General features: G+C 42.8%; 1 protein-coding gene across 1 annotated transcript in view; it reads right to left on the bottom strand.

Moving 5' to 3' along the window:
* Positions 1–15,613, bottom strand: part of DSCAM (DS cell adhesion molecule) — a 664,082-nt gene that overhangs the window by 238,682 nt on the left and 409,787 nt on the right. Inside the window, exon 10 of the mRNA XM_061168054.1 lies at positions 10,301–10,420. Coding sequence (XP_061024037.1) covers positions 10,301–10,420 — 120 coding nt within the window. The remainder of the gene's footprint in view (positions 1–10,300; positions 10,421–15,613) is intronic.

The raw sequence follows: 15,613 nt of genomic DNA, 5'->3' as shown, positions 1-15,613 counted from the left end.
AAGAAGCAGGCTCAAGCCTGAGGTCAGGAGCAGAGTCAAACCTCCAAGGGTATAGTGAACAGGATTAAGGGACCAGAGTTTGGAAGGAACTTTTGGGAACCAGAGAATTGAGGTTAGTCCTGGCTGGGCTATGAGAACCTACCCCCACACTGAGTTATTCCAGTAGGGAATTTCCTGCTTTCCTAGAAGGGAAATGAGGAACATCTTGTTTAAGGGAGTTTTTTTGGGGGAGGGGGTCTCTTGGTTATTTGCCCCCATCAAGACATATAGTTTGAATGGAAAGCAGGGGATCTCTGGGACAAGGGGTTAGATCTCTCCACTGCTGAGGAAGGGGTGGCCTTGGTCAACTCACCAGGGAGGTTTGGAACAGGCATTGCTAGCAAACATGTCCTAAAATCAAGGTGCTTGAGAACTTGAGCTTGTCTCATGCTACCGGTTCTTCATGGCATTTGGAGACAGAGGCCTTGGGGACTGTGGAGGGTCCCCTGATGTCACCTTGACCTTGGGAGAGAAGATGTGAGCAAGAGCAAGATGAGACATTCCAGAACAAGCCCTGGGGTAGGAGGAGGCTCCAGAGTGCTCACCTGAGCAGTCTAACCAGGTGTATTGAATACATATGTTTTCTCAGTAAGGAAATGAGCCTCACTGGTGGCTCAGATGGTGGAGTCTGCCTGCAATGTGAGAGACCCAGTTTTCATCCCTGGGTTGGAAAGATTCCCTGGAGAAGGGAATGGCTACCCACCCCAGTATTCTTACCTGGAGAATTCCATGGACAGAGGAGCCTGGCAGGGTACAGTCCATGGGGTTGCAAAAAGTCAGACATGACTGAGTGACTAACACTTTCACTTTCAAGTAATTGAACACACCGAATAGAAATATCCAGAGAAGTGTTGCCAGTGTCAGATGTTTTTCCTGTGGATTTCTAAACAAAAGATTCAAGTCCCTGTGGGCTCTGACAAAGAATCTATAGCTTCTGCTGACCACCATCTGAACCTGCAAGTAGATCCTCCCCCAGTTGAACCTTCAGATGAGACACAGCTTCGGCCAGCAACTGTAACTCTCTGAGAGATTCCAAAACAGTGCACCCAGCTAAGACATGCCCAGACTCCTAACTCACAGAAATCATGAGATAATAAAGGTGTGCTTTTACATTTCTAAAAGTAAAGAGAAAATAAAAGAGTCTGTGGCCAGATGGGAGGGTTTTGGTAGGTGGGTTGATACCAAGCAGAAGAGGACAATTCTGGAACCGTGAAAGTAAGGGACAGCCAAGATGTCCCTTATTCGCACAGTAGAATGCACCATGTGAGTAAAGAAGAGCAACCTCCAGCAGCGTTTTGGGGACAGAGGGAGACGCCTGAGCAAAAGCAAGATTATTGTGCACCTAATAGCACTGGGTTCTTAGGTGTCTCCAGGGAAAGTTGGAGTCGAGGAAGCTCTGGTCTCGTGTTCCTTGGAAGAAAAGCTATGGCAACCCTAGACAGCATATTAAAAATCAGAGACATCACTTTGTCGACAAAGGTCTGTATAGTCAGTTATGGTTTTTCCAGTAGTCATGTATGAATGTGAGAGTTGGACCATAAAGGAGGCTGAGTGCCAAAGAATTGATGTTTTCAAACTGTGGTTCTGGGAGAAGGCTCTTGAGAGTCCCTTGGACTGAAAGGAGATCAAACAAGACAATCCTTAAGGAAACTGGAAGGACTGATGCTGAAGCTCCAATACTTGGCCACCTGATGTGAAGAGCTGACACATTGGAAAAGACCCTGATACTGGGAAAGACTGAGGGCAGGAGGAGACGTGGACGGCAGAGGATGAGATGGTTGGATGGCATCACTGACTCAATGGACGTGAGTTTGAGCAAACTCTAGGAGATAGTGAAGGACAGCAAAGCCTGGCATGCTGCAGCCCATGGGGTCACAAAGAGTCGGACATGACTTAGTGACTGAACAACAAATGTGCTACAGCTAAGGAAGGGCATGGGGAAGGGAAAGGAGAAACGGGCAGGAAAGGGGGGGCATTCCATCGCATTGCAGCCTCTGTATGTGCTAGAGAGTGGAGGAAAATAGGAATCCCCCAAATTAAAGACCACTTTTCCCTTGTTTAGAGAAGAAAGACAAGGACAGTTGCAGAGAATCAGGAAGCACTGTCTCTAGATGTAATTCTGTTCCACCCAGAAAACCAAAGAGGATCGAAGTGAACAGTAGGCAGAAGCTTATAAATACTCACTCCACACACCATAGTAAGAGAGCAATAAAATAATAATGGACATAAAAAGATTTAAATAAATGCAAAGGCTATCCATGATATGGTCTGGGAAGGTTTAAGAGTTTAATGATCTTGAGAGTCTCCATGCTAACTTTTAAATTGCCTACATTCTCCCAGATTTTTCAGAATAATTTTTTTAAACTTGATAGAATTAGCCTAACATTCAACTAGAAGAAACATACAAATACAAATCCATATGATAAATCTATCATATGGATAGATTTTTGAAATTTTTGAAGAAAGTGAATTTTTGAAAAACTTTTTAAATTTTTGAAAAAAAGAAAATTAGTGAGGGGAGGAGTGCTATATGAGATATTAATAGGTAGTAGGAAGTGATAGACCTCTAGTATGCATGGTTCTGATGCCAGACAGACAGTGCAAGTAGGGAAGGATAAAACAGACTTCAGCAGACATATTTTTTCCATAGACTATAAAGGAATTCAAGACAGTGATAAAAGGTTGGGTTATTCAATAAACAATTTTAGGACAACTGGCTCACTGTGTGAGCGGAGGCGACGACAACAATGATGATAATGATGACAACAGAGATTTCTTCAAGAGAATCTGAGATACCAAGAGAACATTTCATGCAAAGATGGGCACAATAAAGGACAGAAACAGCAAGGACCTAACAGAAGTAGAGGAGATTAAGAAGAGTTGGCAAGAATGCACAGAAGATCTATACAGAAAAAGTCTTAATCATTCAAATAACCATGATGGTGTGGTCACTTACCTAGAGCCAGACTGCCTGGAGTGTGAAGTCAAGTGGGCCTTAGGAAATATTACTACAAACAAAGCCAGTGGGGGTGGTGGAATTCCAGCTGAGCTACTTAAGATTCTAAAAGATAATGTTGCTGAAGTAAGTTTGGAAAACTCAGAAATGGCCACAAGCCTGGAAAAGGTCAGTTTTCATTGCAATCCTGAAGAAAGGCATTGCCAAAGAATGCTCAAACTACCATACAATTGGAATCATTTCACAATTGATCATTTCACAATTGATGCTAGGAAGCTAGCATCTGGCAAAGATACTATGAGGAAGATGGAAGAATAAAACAGAAAGAGAAATTAGACAATGAAATCTCCTCAGAAAAATGCCGTGATAGAGATGAAATCTGTGAATACAATAGCTACTCGTCTGTGAAGCAGGAGCTCAAGAGTGAAGGAAATGAGCTAGCAGAACTGGAGAAAGAAAGGAAAAAGCAAAATCACAAAAACACAGGCAAATTTGGAGAGAGCACAGAGAACAGATTTTGTGGGAGGAAAGACAAGAGAATAGACATGAAAAAAATATCAAGCAAATTAAAATGGGAGTGAAGTGAAGTGAAAGTCACTCAGTTGTGTGACCATGGAATTCTCCAGGCCAGAATACTGGAGTGGGTAGCCTTTCCCTCCTCCATGGGATCTTCCCAACCCAGGGATCAAACCCAGGTCTCCCGCATTATAGCTGGATTCTTTACCAGCTAAGCCACAAGGGAAGCCCAAATGGGAAGCCCAATAAGTTAAAAAAAAAAAAAAAGAATCAGAGAGAAAGAGACAGCCTCTGGAAGATAGGTGGAAGGGATCCAGTGACATCATAATGGAGACCCAGGTTGCTATAATGCCTGCTAAAAAGAGGCAAGACTTCCTGATCTCAAAGGATCAAAGACAGAAATCTACTAAATACCATAAAAGGTTTCCAAAAACACCTGGCAACAAATCTGGAAAACAATTCCATAACTTTGTTGAAATGTTGCAAAAAAGATGACTTCTGCACCCTAAGTAACCCTCAAACAACTCAAATGGGTGCCAGGTAACTCTCATCTTCTCTGAGAGTGAAATCTGTTCATTCCATTATCTTAGTTGGTGTACTTTCTGTGACATGAAATAAACTCTGAAGTTACACACACACACATGCAAAGCATAAAGGAAAACAAATAATTACAGACATGATTCAAGATGAATTATCTTACATAAAAGATGATTTGAATCTACATATTTAACAGGCATGCCCCATCTGGGGGATAATGACCCCACATGAATAACGTCAGGGCATAGACCATACATTTGTGTGTTTAGTCACTTCAGTCATGTCCATCTCTTTGCAATTCTATGGACCTTAGCCTGCCAGGCTTCTCTGTCCATGGGATTCTCCAGGCAAGAATACTGGAGTGGGTTGTCATTTCCTTCTCCAGGGAATCTTTCCAACCCAGGAATCGAACCTGGGTCTCCTGCATTGCAGGCAGATTCTTTACCAACTGAGCTACAAAAGAGAAGCTCTGAACTTCAAAGTCAGCTCTTTTGTACAAGCAGGCAAAAAAAAAAGTCTTTTCTAGGGAGAAATCAGGCAACTTCTGTTCCCTCCCAGAAAATAATACAAGCTCCCACCTGCCACCGGCTAAACTCACTTTATGTGCAAAAAGGTAAGATGCAAGCCATTGTGAAGAAAGAACTTGGAATATTCCTCACTGGAAAAACTGTTTATAGCTGATGGACCAGTGACGAACAGGGGCTCGATTTCACATAGAACTGAGGTGATGCTACAGTGGGGCATGCAGTGGCTGAGCAGAACGTGGAAGGAATGAGACCTGACCTGGAGAAAGCATTCATCGATTAAAAAATTAGCATACTTGGAAAATGTATCATTGCTTATATTAATACTACTGGGAGTTGGGTCATCTCTACTGAGAGTGAGGACTGAACTCCTAGTATTGATCCCAGGCAATTCTCTGTCTCAGGAAGTGGCACCTCCACTACCCTTGAAGACCCAGGCATCCTGTTTGACTGTCTTTCTCTCCGACATCTGGTCCACCAGCCAGATCGATTCAGAAATCAACTACCTGTCCCTCCTGGCCAGCTCATCCATGCCACATGACAGCAAAGGCCTCCCATCGGATCTCCAGCTACAGTTCCAGCCCCCCACACAGGCTGCTCTCAACAGCAGGGCCAGTGGGGTCCTTTGAAAACCCTAGGCAGAGCCCACGGCATCTCCTGATTACGCCAATAGCTCTGGAGGCCACAGGGCAGCGGAAGAAGGGAGAGCGCTGTTGTCATGATGATGCTGATCCCACTGCCCCCAGGTGAAACCACACCTTTGAAACCACCCATCTGACCTGCTGAGACCTCCAGAACCTCTTTGCACTCATCCCACAGTGAGTGACAGGACCCGGCTTCAGTGTCCTCCTTGGTTCCTCTGGAACATTCCAGGTACAAACCCTCTTCTGTTGTTGGTTTTGGTCCCTTGACCTTCAGAGCTCCCTGCAGATGTGCACGTGGCTTGTCTGCGATTTCTTCTAAGTTTCTGCTCAAACATTACCTTCCTATGGGGTCTTCTCTGATAACCCTATTTTAAATGTAAATTACTCCCTATAGCTCTCTCATCCCCTACACCAGATGTGTTCTGACTCTTGCCCTTGGAACCTCCTACAATCCAAGCTTCCCTGGAGGTCAGCACAACCCTATTTGTGGGTAGCCAGAGAGCTTGGACAGTAAAGAATCTGCCTGCAATACAGGAGACATGGATTTAATCCCTGGGTCAGGAAGATCCCCTGGAGAAGGGCATGGCTACCCACTCCAGTATTCTTGCCTGGAGAATCCCATGGACAGAGGAGACTGGCCGGCTGTGGTCCTTGAAGTCGCAAAGAGTCAGACATGACTCAGTGACTAACACTACAGAGCAAAAGATGTCAGGCAACCCACGGGCCGGAGCATCAGTTATCTCTTGCATCAGCAGCCCTTCTTTACCCCTCAGCAGCTAAAAAGGGGATGTCCCAGTCCCCAGGACAGCAATTGAAACCCATTTCCTCCACAATAAATGACATATATTTGCTTAGCTACAGATTTCTGGACACACAGGTGAGGCCCACCATAGTATTAAACCTTGATTTTTTCCCCCCAAATCTCCTTTAGACAAGAGGTTTTGTTTGTTCATGTAAAAAAAAAAAAAAATCGGGAAACAGAATTGAATATCTTAGATGTTGCGTATCCAGACCCAAGGTCAAAAAATGTAATAACATTATTTTTCAGCAAAGACTGTTTCATTTCTGTAATAGCTGCCCTTAAACCACTGCAATTTACTCTGGAATTCTGCAGCCTCAGGATTAAATTGTTGAAATTCTCAGAGAAACAGCTTGAATCTATATTTTTCTTCATTTTTTGTTGGTCACATATAGGGGAACTGCACTTATGATCTTAGTGACTATTTGATTATGGGAAACACATTCCATAAGCAAGACTAAATTTTTCTTAAGACACATCTTTATCATTTGCATACATAAAATAATAATATACAACTTCCCCATTATATTGAAAATATTAAAAAAACCAAGCATAATAATATGCAGTAATACTTTCATCATAAGAAGCAGACAGTACTATAAACTGCAGGAAGGAGTATAAATGAGCAAAATGATGACAAGTGGCCAGTACGTATGGAAATCTATAGAAATTGCTTACTCTTTGAACCAGTAATTCTACTTATAGAAGTTTATCCACAGAGAAAAAATTAAACACATACACAGAGATCAATGAGATGGAAGTCACTGTGACATTTTAATAACAGTGAACATCTGGAAAAAACAAACACAATATCCAACAGTAGTGTTGGGCACACCTGGTTGCCAAGCCTCTACCTTCTCTTCTTACTTAGTGAAATAGCTAGGGTTGCAGTCACGATGGCCGTACTTAGCTGTAACACAGCCTGCAGACACCCAATGGTGAGGGGCGAACAGACCAGTGAGATGTGAGCAGAAGCAATTTATGACACATTCTGGAGAGGTCCTCAGAGGGAGCTGACTCAGGTGGCTGGGACAGCCCTCTCTCTCTGCTCTTGCTTCTCCGTGGAATGTGGAAGTGGTCACCAGGCCTCAATGGCCACTGATTAATGGTGGCCAATGCTTTGGAAGAATGGCAGAAGAGACAAATGTTAACAGCATGGGTCCCTCATGACTGACAGGAGAAAAACTACTCCTGACCTAGCTATACCCAGCTCCTCTTATGATCCGGCTTTTCTGGTGGCTCAGAATCTGCCTGCAATGCAGGAGACCCCAGTCTTATCCTTGGTTGGGAAGATCTGCTGGAGAAAGGAGTAAACCCATGTGGCATTAAGTCACTGAATTCAGTCCTAACAAAGGCAAGAGAACTTAGATGTACTTATTGATGTACTGTAAACTCGACAGAAACATTATAAAGTCACACTTGAACCCGTATTTGCTGCCCTGGAAAGACATTCATTGCCTATTGTGAACTGAAGAAAGATTATGGGTCAGGAAGAAGAATATGCCTGCAATTTTTTAAAGACCCCAAATTATATGTTTATCTACAGATCTATATATGTATATTTGCCAGGGGACAGGTCTGAAAAGCTAGGTAAAAGTGTTTACAGTATTCATCTTTGATTATCTTTAAATGATGTATTTAAAGGGGAATTTTAACTTTAAAAAAATTGTTTGCTGCAATTGTTAATTTTTCTTTAATGATTTTAAATTGTATACGAAGTTCAAAGAGAAAAAGGCTTTTATAATTTAACTTGCACACCAGTGATGGGAAGGCATTAGATGTCTGTAACACTCATAACAGACACAGGGTTATTTAATCTATGAAAAACCTTCTTATAAATAGATGAGATATGGAGATAAGTGTGCAAGTAACATGAATAAGAAATTCCCCAAAGGGGACACAGAAATGGTCTGTAAACAAAGGATAAAATATTGCAAACATCATTAGTAATGTACATTTGTAAATTAAACCGTTCACCCATCACATAGTGAAGTTTAGGGAGAAAAGGATATTATCGAGCTGGCAAGGGTGCAAGACGCACACAGCCGCATCCTACTAGTTGGTGTGCACGCTGCCCTGACACCTTCCGATGTGTCCTGGTCCAGTTCAGACCAAGAGTCTTCAGTGTGGTCATGGCATCTTGTGCGGTGAGCTCAGGTGCTCAGACGTGTCCAATTCTCTGTTACCCCATGGACTGTAGCGTACCAGGCTCCTCTGTCCATGGAATTTTTCAGGCAAGGCAAGAATACTGGGATGTGTTGCCATTTCCTTCTCCAGGGGATCTTCCTAACTAAGGGAAAGAACGCGAGTCTCCTGTGTCTCCTGCATTGGCAGGTGGATTCTTTACCACTGTGACACTGGGAAGCTCCCAGCACACCTATATAAACTACATTAAATCAAATGGATGCTGTTTGTTTCCTTGTAATGCAACATCTGGCTATAAGCATGGCCCCAAATAAAAAGGGATGTGGGCAGATATTCTGAATAACAGGATTTTATTCTGGGATAAACAGTTTTTCATATGGACAATGTATGTGGCATGCTACAGGGCAGTAACCTAAGGGATTTAAACAAATTTAATTGATTCTGCCCCTAACCAAATGGTGTCTATCCCTCTCTTTCCTCCCTCTTCTCCTTCTCCCTAAAGGAAATACATTCAAGCCAACTGTGTGGCAAGAATGCCATTTATTTTCTTCAACTGTTGTTACTTCCATAAGAAAGAGCAACATGCTACTATGTTAAGTCTTAGATTGTTAGAAAAAACTCCATTATTTACTTATTGTTGCTTTCTTATTTATCCTATTGGTACATATTGGCCCTCAACTGCTTAATAAATAAGTTACTGGATTAAGACATCTGAATGAGAAAGGAAAGATAATTTCCAAAACATTCATAAGCACAGTTAAGGAAAGCTTCCTGGAAAGGGGCTTCCCTGGTGGCACAGATGGTAAAGAATCTGCCTGCAATGCTGCAGTGCTGGACATCAGGTTCAATCCCTGGGCAAGGAAGATTCTCTGGAGAAGGAAATGGAAACCCACTCCAGTATTCTTGCCTGGAGAATCCCATGGACAGAGGAGCCTGGCGGGCTACAGTCCATAGGGTCAAAAAGAGTCAGAAACAACTGAAGTGACTTAGCAGCAGCAACAAAGAGTTAAGGAAACTTTCCTGGAGAAGATGATAAAATAGACAAAAATGATTTTTACCATGTCTAGAATGGTTCCTCCATTAGTTTCCACACTGCCCATTTTTATTTATGTAATGTTTACAATGTTACCTTAATACTGGGAAATTATGCAGTGCTTTTGAAGAGAAAGCATGATTAAGGGTGAAAGTTTGTTTTTAAGAAGGTAATACCCAGGTGATGTTTTATATCTATGTTATCTAGGTAAATAAAACAAACTGTAGTTCTATTTTAACCTTCTAAAGACACCTAACTTTACTTATCTAAATACTGGGGAAATAATTTCAGAGAAGGCAATGGCAACCCAGTCCAGTACTCTTGCCTGGAAAATCCCATGGACGGAGGAGCCTGGTAGGCTTCAGCCCATGGGATTGCTAAAAGTCAGACACGACTGAGCGTCTTCACTTTCACTTTTCACTTCCATGCATTGGAGAAGGCAATGGCAACCCACTCCAGTGTTTTTGCCTGGAGAATCCCAGGGACGGGGGAGCCTGCTGGGCTGCCGTCTATGGGGTCGCACAGAGTCGGACACGACTGAAGCGACTTAGCAGCAGCAGCAATTTCCAACAATGAGTAATTCTGACAGTTTATATTTGTTTCTCCATGTGTATGGGGTCTCCAAGCATTGTCTAGTATAGGTGGTTAACAGAGAGCTTCCACAGGTGCTGCAACTGTCCATGAATAACCTGCCTCCCCAACATGGTCTTTCCAAGGCCCTGTGATACAACAACACTCCATGGCCCAAATGAAAACACTCAGGTGGTTACCAGGGGTGTACATGAAGGACAGACACCCTTGTTGGAGGTGAGGATGGATACATTTGTGAGAAACATCTTTGGAAGAAATGCTCATTTTGGACCTTTTAAAACAGGGGTCCCAACCTCTAGGACTGGTGACCTGAGGTGGAACTGATGTAATAGTAATAGAAATCAAGTGCACAGTAAATGTAACATGTTAGAGTCTTCCCGAAACCATCACCCCAGCCCAGTCCATGGAGAAATTGTCTTCCACAAAACCGGTTCTTCCTGCCAAAATAGCTGGGGACCACTGCTGTAAATATACCATATGTTTGATAGATAAGAAGCAAACCAAGTGACTTCATACCTTTAGAGAATTTCCACACGATGGTGGGTACAGGGTAACCCTCAGCTGAGCAATTGAGGATGACAGCCTTGCCATAAATCCCGTCCTGGTCCCGTGGTTGAACCACAAACTTGGGAGGAACTGAAAAAGAGAGAAATCCACCAGTAATTCAGACAAAACTACAACTTATCAAAGGTGTGATTTAAAGAAATCCAAGAATTTTAACATACAGGAGAGCACAAAGAATGCTTTACATATGTGGGAAAATAAAGCATAGGATTTGCAATTAGGAACCATCTGAGGAAGTAATCCCAGGGCAGGTGATTTGTCTTATTATATCAGTGACCTGATGCAGATGGAAGCTGACTTGCACTGGGGACACTGGATTCTGGAGTGTGGCAGTTTGACTAAACTAAGGGAATGTGACATTTTGTTTTTGATTTGTGTTATGGCAAATCTTCAGGGATCCACTCTTGGGTGTGAAAGGTTTAAAGCATTGAGTATCTATTCCTCCTCTAAGAGGAGATGAAGGGAGAATTAATAGGCTCTTCCTAAAGGCAATAAAGAATACAACATGGTACTGAACTTTTTCTAAAAGTCTGATGAAGATACATGGACCATTATTCCTGACACCAATATGCCTTCTGCACCAAAAGGGGACTATGGAAGCCAGTTGAATTGAGGTGCCAAGACGACTTCATAGAGTACCTATTTAAAAAATATATAGATTAAGTAACTGCTTATTTGATGAGTTTTGTGAGATGCTGAAAAAAAAATCCCTATGAAAAATACACACATGTACTCTGCTTAAAACATACCTGCTGAGAGAAAGCAAGTGTTTTGAGTTAAACTACTGTGATTTTAGAATATTCCAGTCTTCTCTTAAAGAGAAGAAACAGATTTTTCCTAGGAGAGGCAGCATCTAAAGGTATCAGAACCCAGCAATATTTTTCAGCAGATTAGTGGCTAATCGTAGGATGGATTTTTAACGTGGCAGTCACAGGGTTATATGAAAGGACATGGATCACGCACGTCAACCATTGACTAGATATTTAACAAACGTGGGAGTTCTTCCTCTTCTTTCCACAATTCCTCATAAGGCTAATCTTCTCTGCTTTGCAGTTCCCAGAGTTCTTCATTTAGAGACAGATGTGTGGGTCTATGTGTTATAGGCGTATAGGGATTCCAGCTATGACTGGAATGGACTGAGGAGAAGGCTGTGCTTGGGTCTAGTCCTGCCAGTCATGTCCTACTCTCTGTGGTCCCAGGGACTGCAGCCTGCCAGGCTCCTCTGTCCATTGGATTTCCCTGTCAAGAATACTGGAGTGTGTTGCCATTTCCTACTCCGGGGGATCTTCCTGATCCATGGATTGAACCCACTTCTCTTGTGTCTCCTGCATTGGCAGGCAGATTCTTCACCACGAGTGCACCTGGGAAGCCCGGGGGAAGGTTAGAGTCTATGTTAGTTAGGATTTTAGAAGCACACTGAAATGGCATGAGCCATCGTGAACATTACTTTACCCATAAAACAGCCAAGAAGGTGGAACTGATATCAAGACAGGAAGCAGCTAGAGATGGAACTCACTGCTGTGTTTCTCAAAGAAATAGCAGAGGGTGATGGCTAAGAGCCCAGAGCCAAAGGCTAAACACCTGGGTTCGATCTCCAACTTTGCTGCTTCTAGCTGGGTCATCTTGTGTAAGCTGTCAAATATTTCTTAGCTTTTATTTCCTTATCTGTAAACTGGGGATTCATTTTACAGAATTGGTATGGGGATAATATGAGTTAAGATTATAATAATCCTTAGTACCTGGAAGATATGAAGTGTTGTAGGGGTGTTGGTTAACTTAGTATACACAGGTATATCCAGCTTTAACATATCATTAACAAACCATTTCCAACCTGCAAATTAAATATTTGCACAGCCAATAGGTCTTTTCATAGTGAACAATTTTACTTCACTAGATGGTATTCTGAGACAACTGTACTCAATACAATGTAAATATATTTAAAATAGGTGATAAGGGATGTCTGTCTCATGGTGAGAAAATTACTTCTAGGAAAACAAAAGGCTGGAGATTTTATAGAGCGAAGTTTTATTTATTTATTCATTTTAGCAAAATTAACCTAACAACCACTAGGGTAGATTGCAAAGTTTAAGACATCATGTCAGAATCATTTTGTCCAGGGGGGTAGGTAAATAAATGAGTGTCTACATTCTATGTCTATTTGGTTGAAATTTTGCTAAAAGCACCGAACCCCTCATCAAATGGACAGAGGAATTCCTCTGGAAGAATGTCTAATTACCACTGATCCATTATCCCTCCCCTCAATTTGGTTCTATCCCAAAGAAATGTTATTTAAAAACTTATCAAAGAGGTTTACATGGAAAATAACCACTGACATCGTGTTAGTATAAGGCAATTAGAGATGGAAATGGCTCATAATATTGAGAATTCTTTCATATGCTCTCTTTAATCTCCTGGAATCAGGCACAGGACAGGGAAGCCTGGCGTACTGCAGTTCATGAGGTCACAAAGAGTCAGACACGACTGAGCGACAGAACAGCAACATCAGGTACTAATGACCTTCTCTGAAAATGTGTCACCTGTCCTCAGAGACTCTTCCTCTTCACTGCCATAGCCTAGTCATGATGGACAGACAGGATGTGTGGTGAAGTGTCTCCATCCACCTGGTTTCAGTACCCCAGGCTGGACAGCTCCATGCATTTTGCCATGGAAACACACCAAGAATGGAGTCTCTGCTGTCTCAGGGTCTCCTCCAATGTAACAAACACTAACTTTCACGGGTGCAACCCAGAAAAGCAGGAGACGATCACCCGCCAATAAGGTGTGGGCATTGGGATAAATGTCCTGTTTTTCCATCCTCCAAACTTATGGGACAACCGTGAGCTGTACTCTAACCTGTGCTTCTCACACCAGAAGGCATCAGAGTCACCCAAAGCGTTGACTAAAACCCAAGTTGCTGAGCCATGTCCCTAGAAGTTTTGACTCAGTGGGTCTGAGGCAGGATCCAAGATTCTGCCTTTTCTAATGAGTTCTCATGCTAATGAAGAATTCTCAATGAAGAATTGATGCTTTTGACCTGTGGTATTGGAGAAGACTCTTGAGAGTCCCTTGGACAGCAAGGAAAGCAAACCAGTCAATCCTTAAGGAAATCATCCCTGAATATTCACTGGAAGGACTGATGCTGAAGCTGAAGCTCCAATACTTTGGCCACCTGATGTGAAGAACTGACTCATTAGAAAAGACCCTGATATCCCTATATGCAAGACAGAAAAAGAGACACAGATGTATAGAACAGACTCTTGGACTCTATGGGAGAAGGCGAGGGTGGGATGATCTGAGAGAACAGCATCGAAACATGTATATTATCAAGTGTGAAACAGATCGCCAGTCCAGGTTGGATGCATGAGACAAGTGCTCGGGGCTGGTGCACTGGGAAGACCCAGAGGGATGGGATGGGGAGGGAGGTGGGAGGGGGGATCGGGATGGGGAACACATGTAAATCCCTGGCTGATTCATGTCAATGTATGGCAAAACCACTACAATACTGTAAAGTAATTAGCCTCCAACTAATAAAAATAATCGGGCGGGGGGGGGAAGATAAGACCCTGATGCTGGGCAAGATTGAAGGCAGGAGGAGAAGGGGACGACAGAGGATGAGATGGTTGGATGGCATCATCGACTCGATGGACGTGGGTTTGAGCAAGTTCCGGGAGTTGGTGATAGACAGGGAAGCCTGGCATGCTGCAGTCCATGGGGTCGCAAAGAGTCAGATGTGACTGAGCAACTGAACTGAACTGACTGAATGACTTTCAGATAACGCTGTGGATCCAGAAATCACCTTTGAGAACCACTGTTCTGTGTGATGTCTTGGAAGATTTCCAGAAGGAATGAGCCCCAGTTGACCACAGCAGCAACTAGCTCATTAAAGCAACTTTTATGGATTTTTCCCCTCCTTTCTTGATCTCATTTCCCTTCATTCTTTCACTCTGGATTTCAGGAATTACATGTTGAATAAATGATCTACGGCCAACCCTGTGACTAACACTGCTTTCAGTAGGAATTTAAGCTGACACAAGGTTAAAATTGGCTCTTATCTGGATTTCTGAAACAACTTCCTAACTGGTATATGTGCCACCTTCTGGCCCACTTGAAGGCATTCAGCACACAGTCACCTGAAAAATCCTTCAACGACACTAATCACGTGATGTGACTTCTGTGATTAAAATCATCAGTCCATCCAATTGTTTCTGGACATAATCCAAACTCAGAATATTTTTAAGGCTCCTTATGACTTGGGTCCTCAATCTCCAGCTGCATCTCTTGATAGTCTTCTCTTGCAGGCTTTACCCTATTTTATCTATTCTCTGGTTCCCCCTGGTTCTTCACATGCATACTAAGTCGCTTCAGTCATGTCTAACTCTTTTCGACCCCATGGACTGTAGCCTGCCAGGCTCCTCTGTCCATGGGATTCTCCAGGACAGAACACTAGAGTGGATTGCCATTCTCTTCTCCAGGGTCTTCACATAGGCTTCTGCATTTCTTTAACAAATTATCAATAATTATTATCTGCATCTCAGCTCAAATTTCACTTAGCCTGGGTGCCTCCCCAGAATCATCCTGCATTACCCTGTCATAGCCACAGAAGTTTGGTGTTGCTTGGTTAAATGCCTGCATCCCACATCTGGCTGCATCCTTGGGAAAATAAGAACCATCCTTTTCTTGCAGACCATCACACTCTAGCACACAGTACAGTGCAGGAACACAGAAAGTATTCTGCAAATGTTTGTTGAGTAGACAAAGCAATGAATGGAAATTATGATTCCAGTTTTAAAGACTAGAAAACAGATCTTATCCAAAGTTCCATGGCTCAATTAACAACTCAGATCAGAGAGACTCTGATGCACAAGGTCTCTGAGTAGGATGGGTCTGGAAACACCATTTGACAGAAGAAGGCACGGGGCACTGTAGGAAGATTTTGGCCAAGGAGATACAAAACTGGAGGTGGAACAATTACAGAGCTGTTGGGACTGTTGTGATTTTGGCTTAAATTAGAGATAAGACACAAAGACTGAAGATTCTATATTTTCTAAGTTATAATTCTCCTAAGTAGCTGTTTTCCTTTTTAAAATACATACATATACATATATATGTTTATGCATGCTAAATTGTTTAGTTTTGCCTGACTCTTTGTGACACGATGGACTGTAACCTGCCAGGCTCCTCTGTCCCACGGGATTCTCCAGGCAAGAATACTGGAGTGGGTTGCCATTTCCTCCTCCAGGGGATCTTCCCAACTCAGGGATCAAA

This window comes from Dama dama, chromosome 19, assembly GCF_033118175.1.
Source record: "Dama dama isolate Ldn47 chromosome 19, ASM3311817v1, whole genome shotgun sequence".
NCBI classification, from domain to species: domain Eukaryota; kingdom Metazoa; phylum Chordata; class Mammalia; order Artiodactyla; family Cervidae; genus Dama; species Dama dama.
The sequence above is the reverse complement of the archived record's forward strand: the minus strand, read 5'-3'. Positions and strand labels throughout refer to the sequence as shown.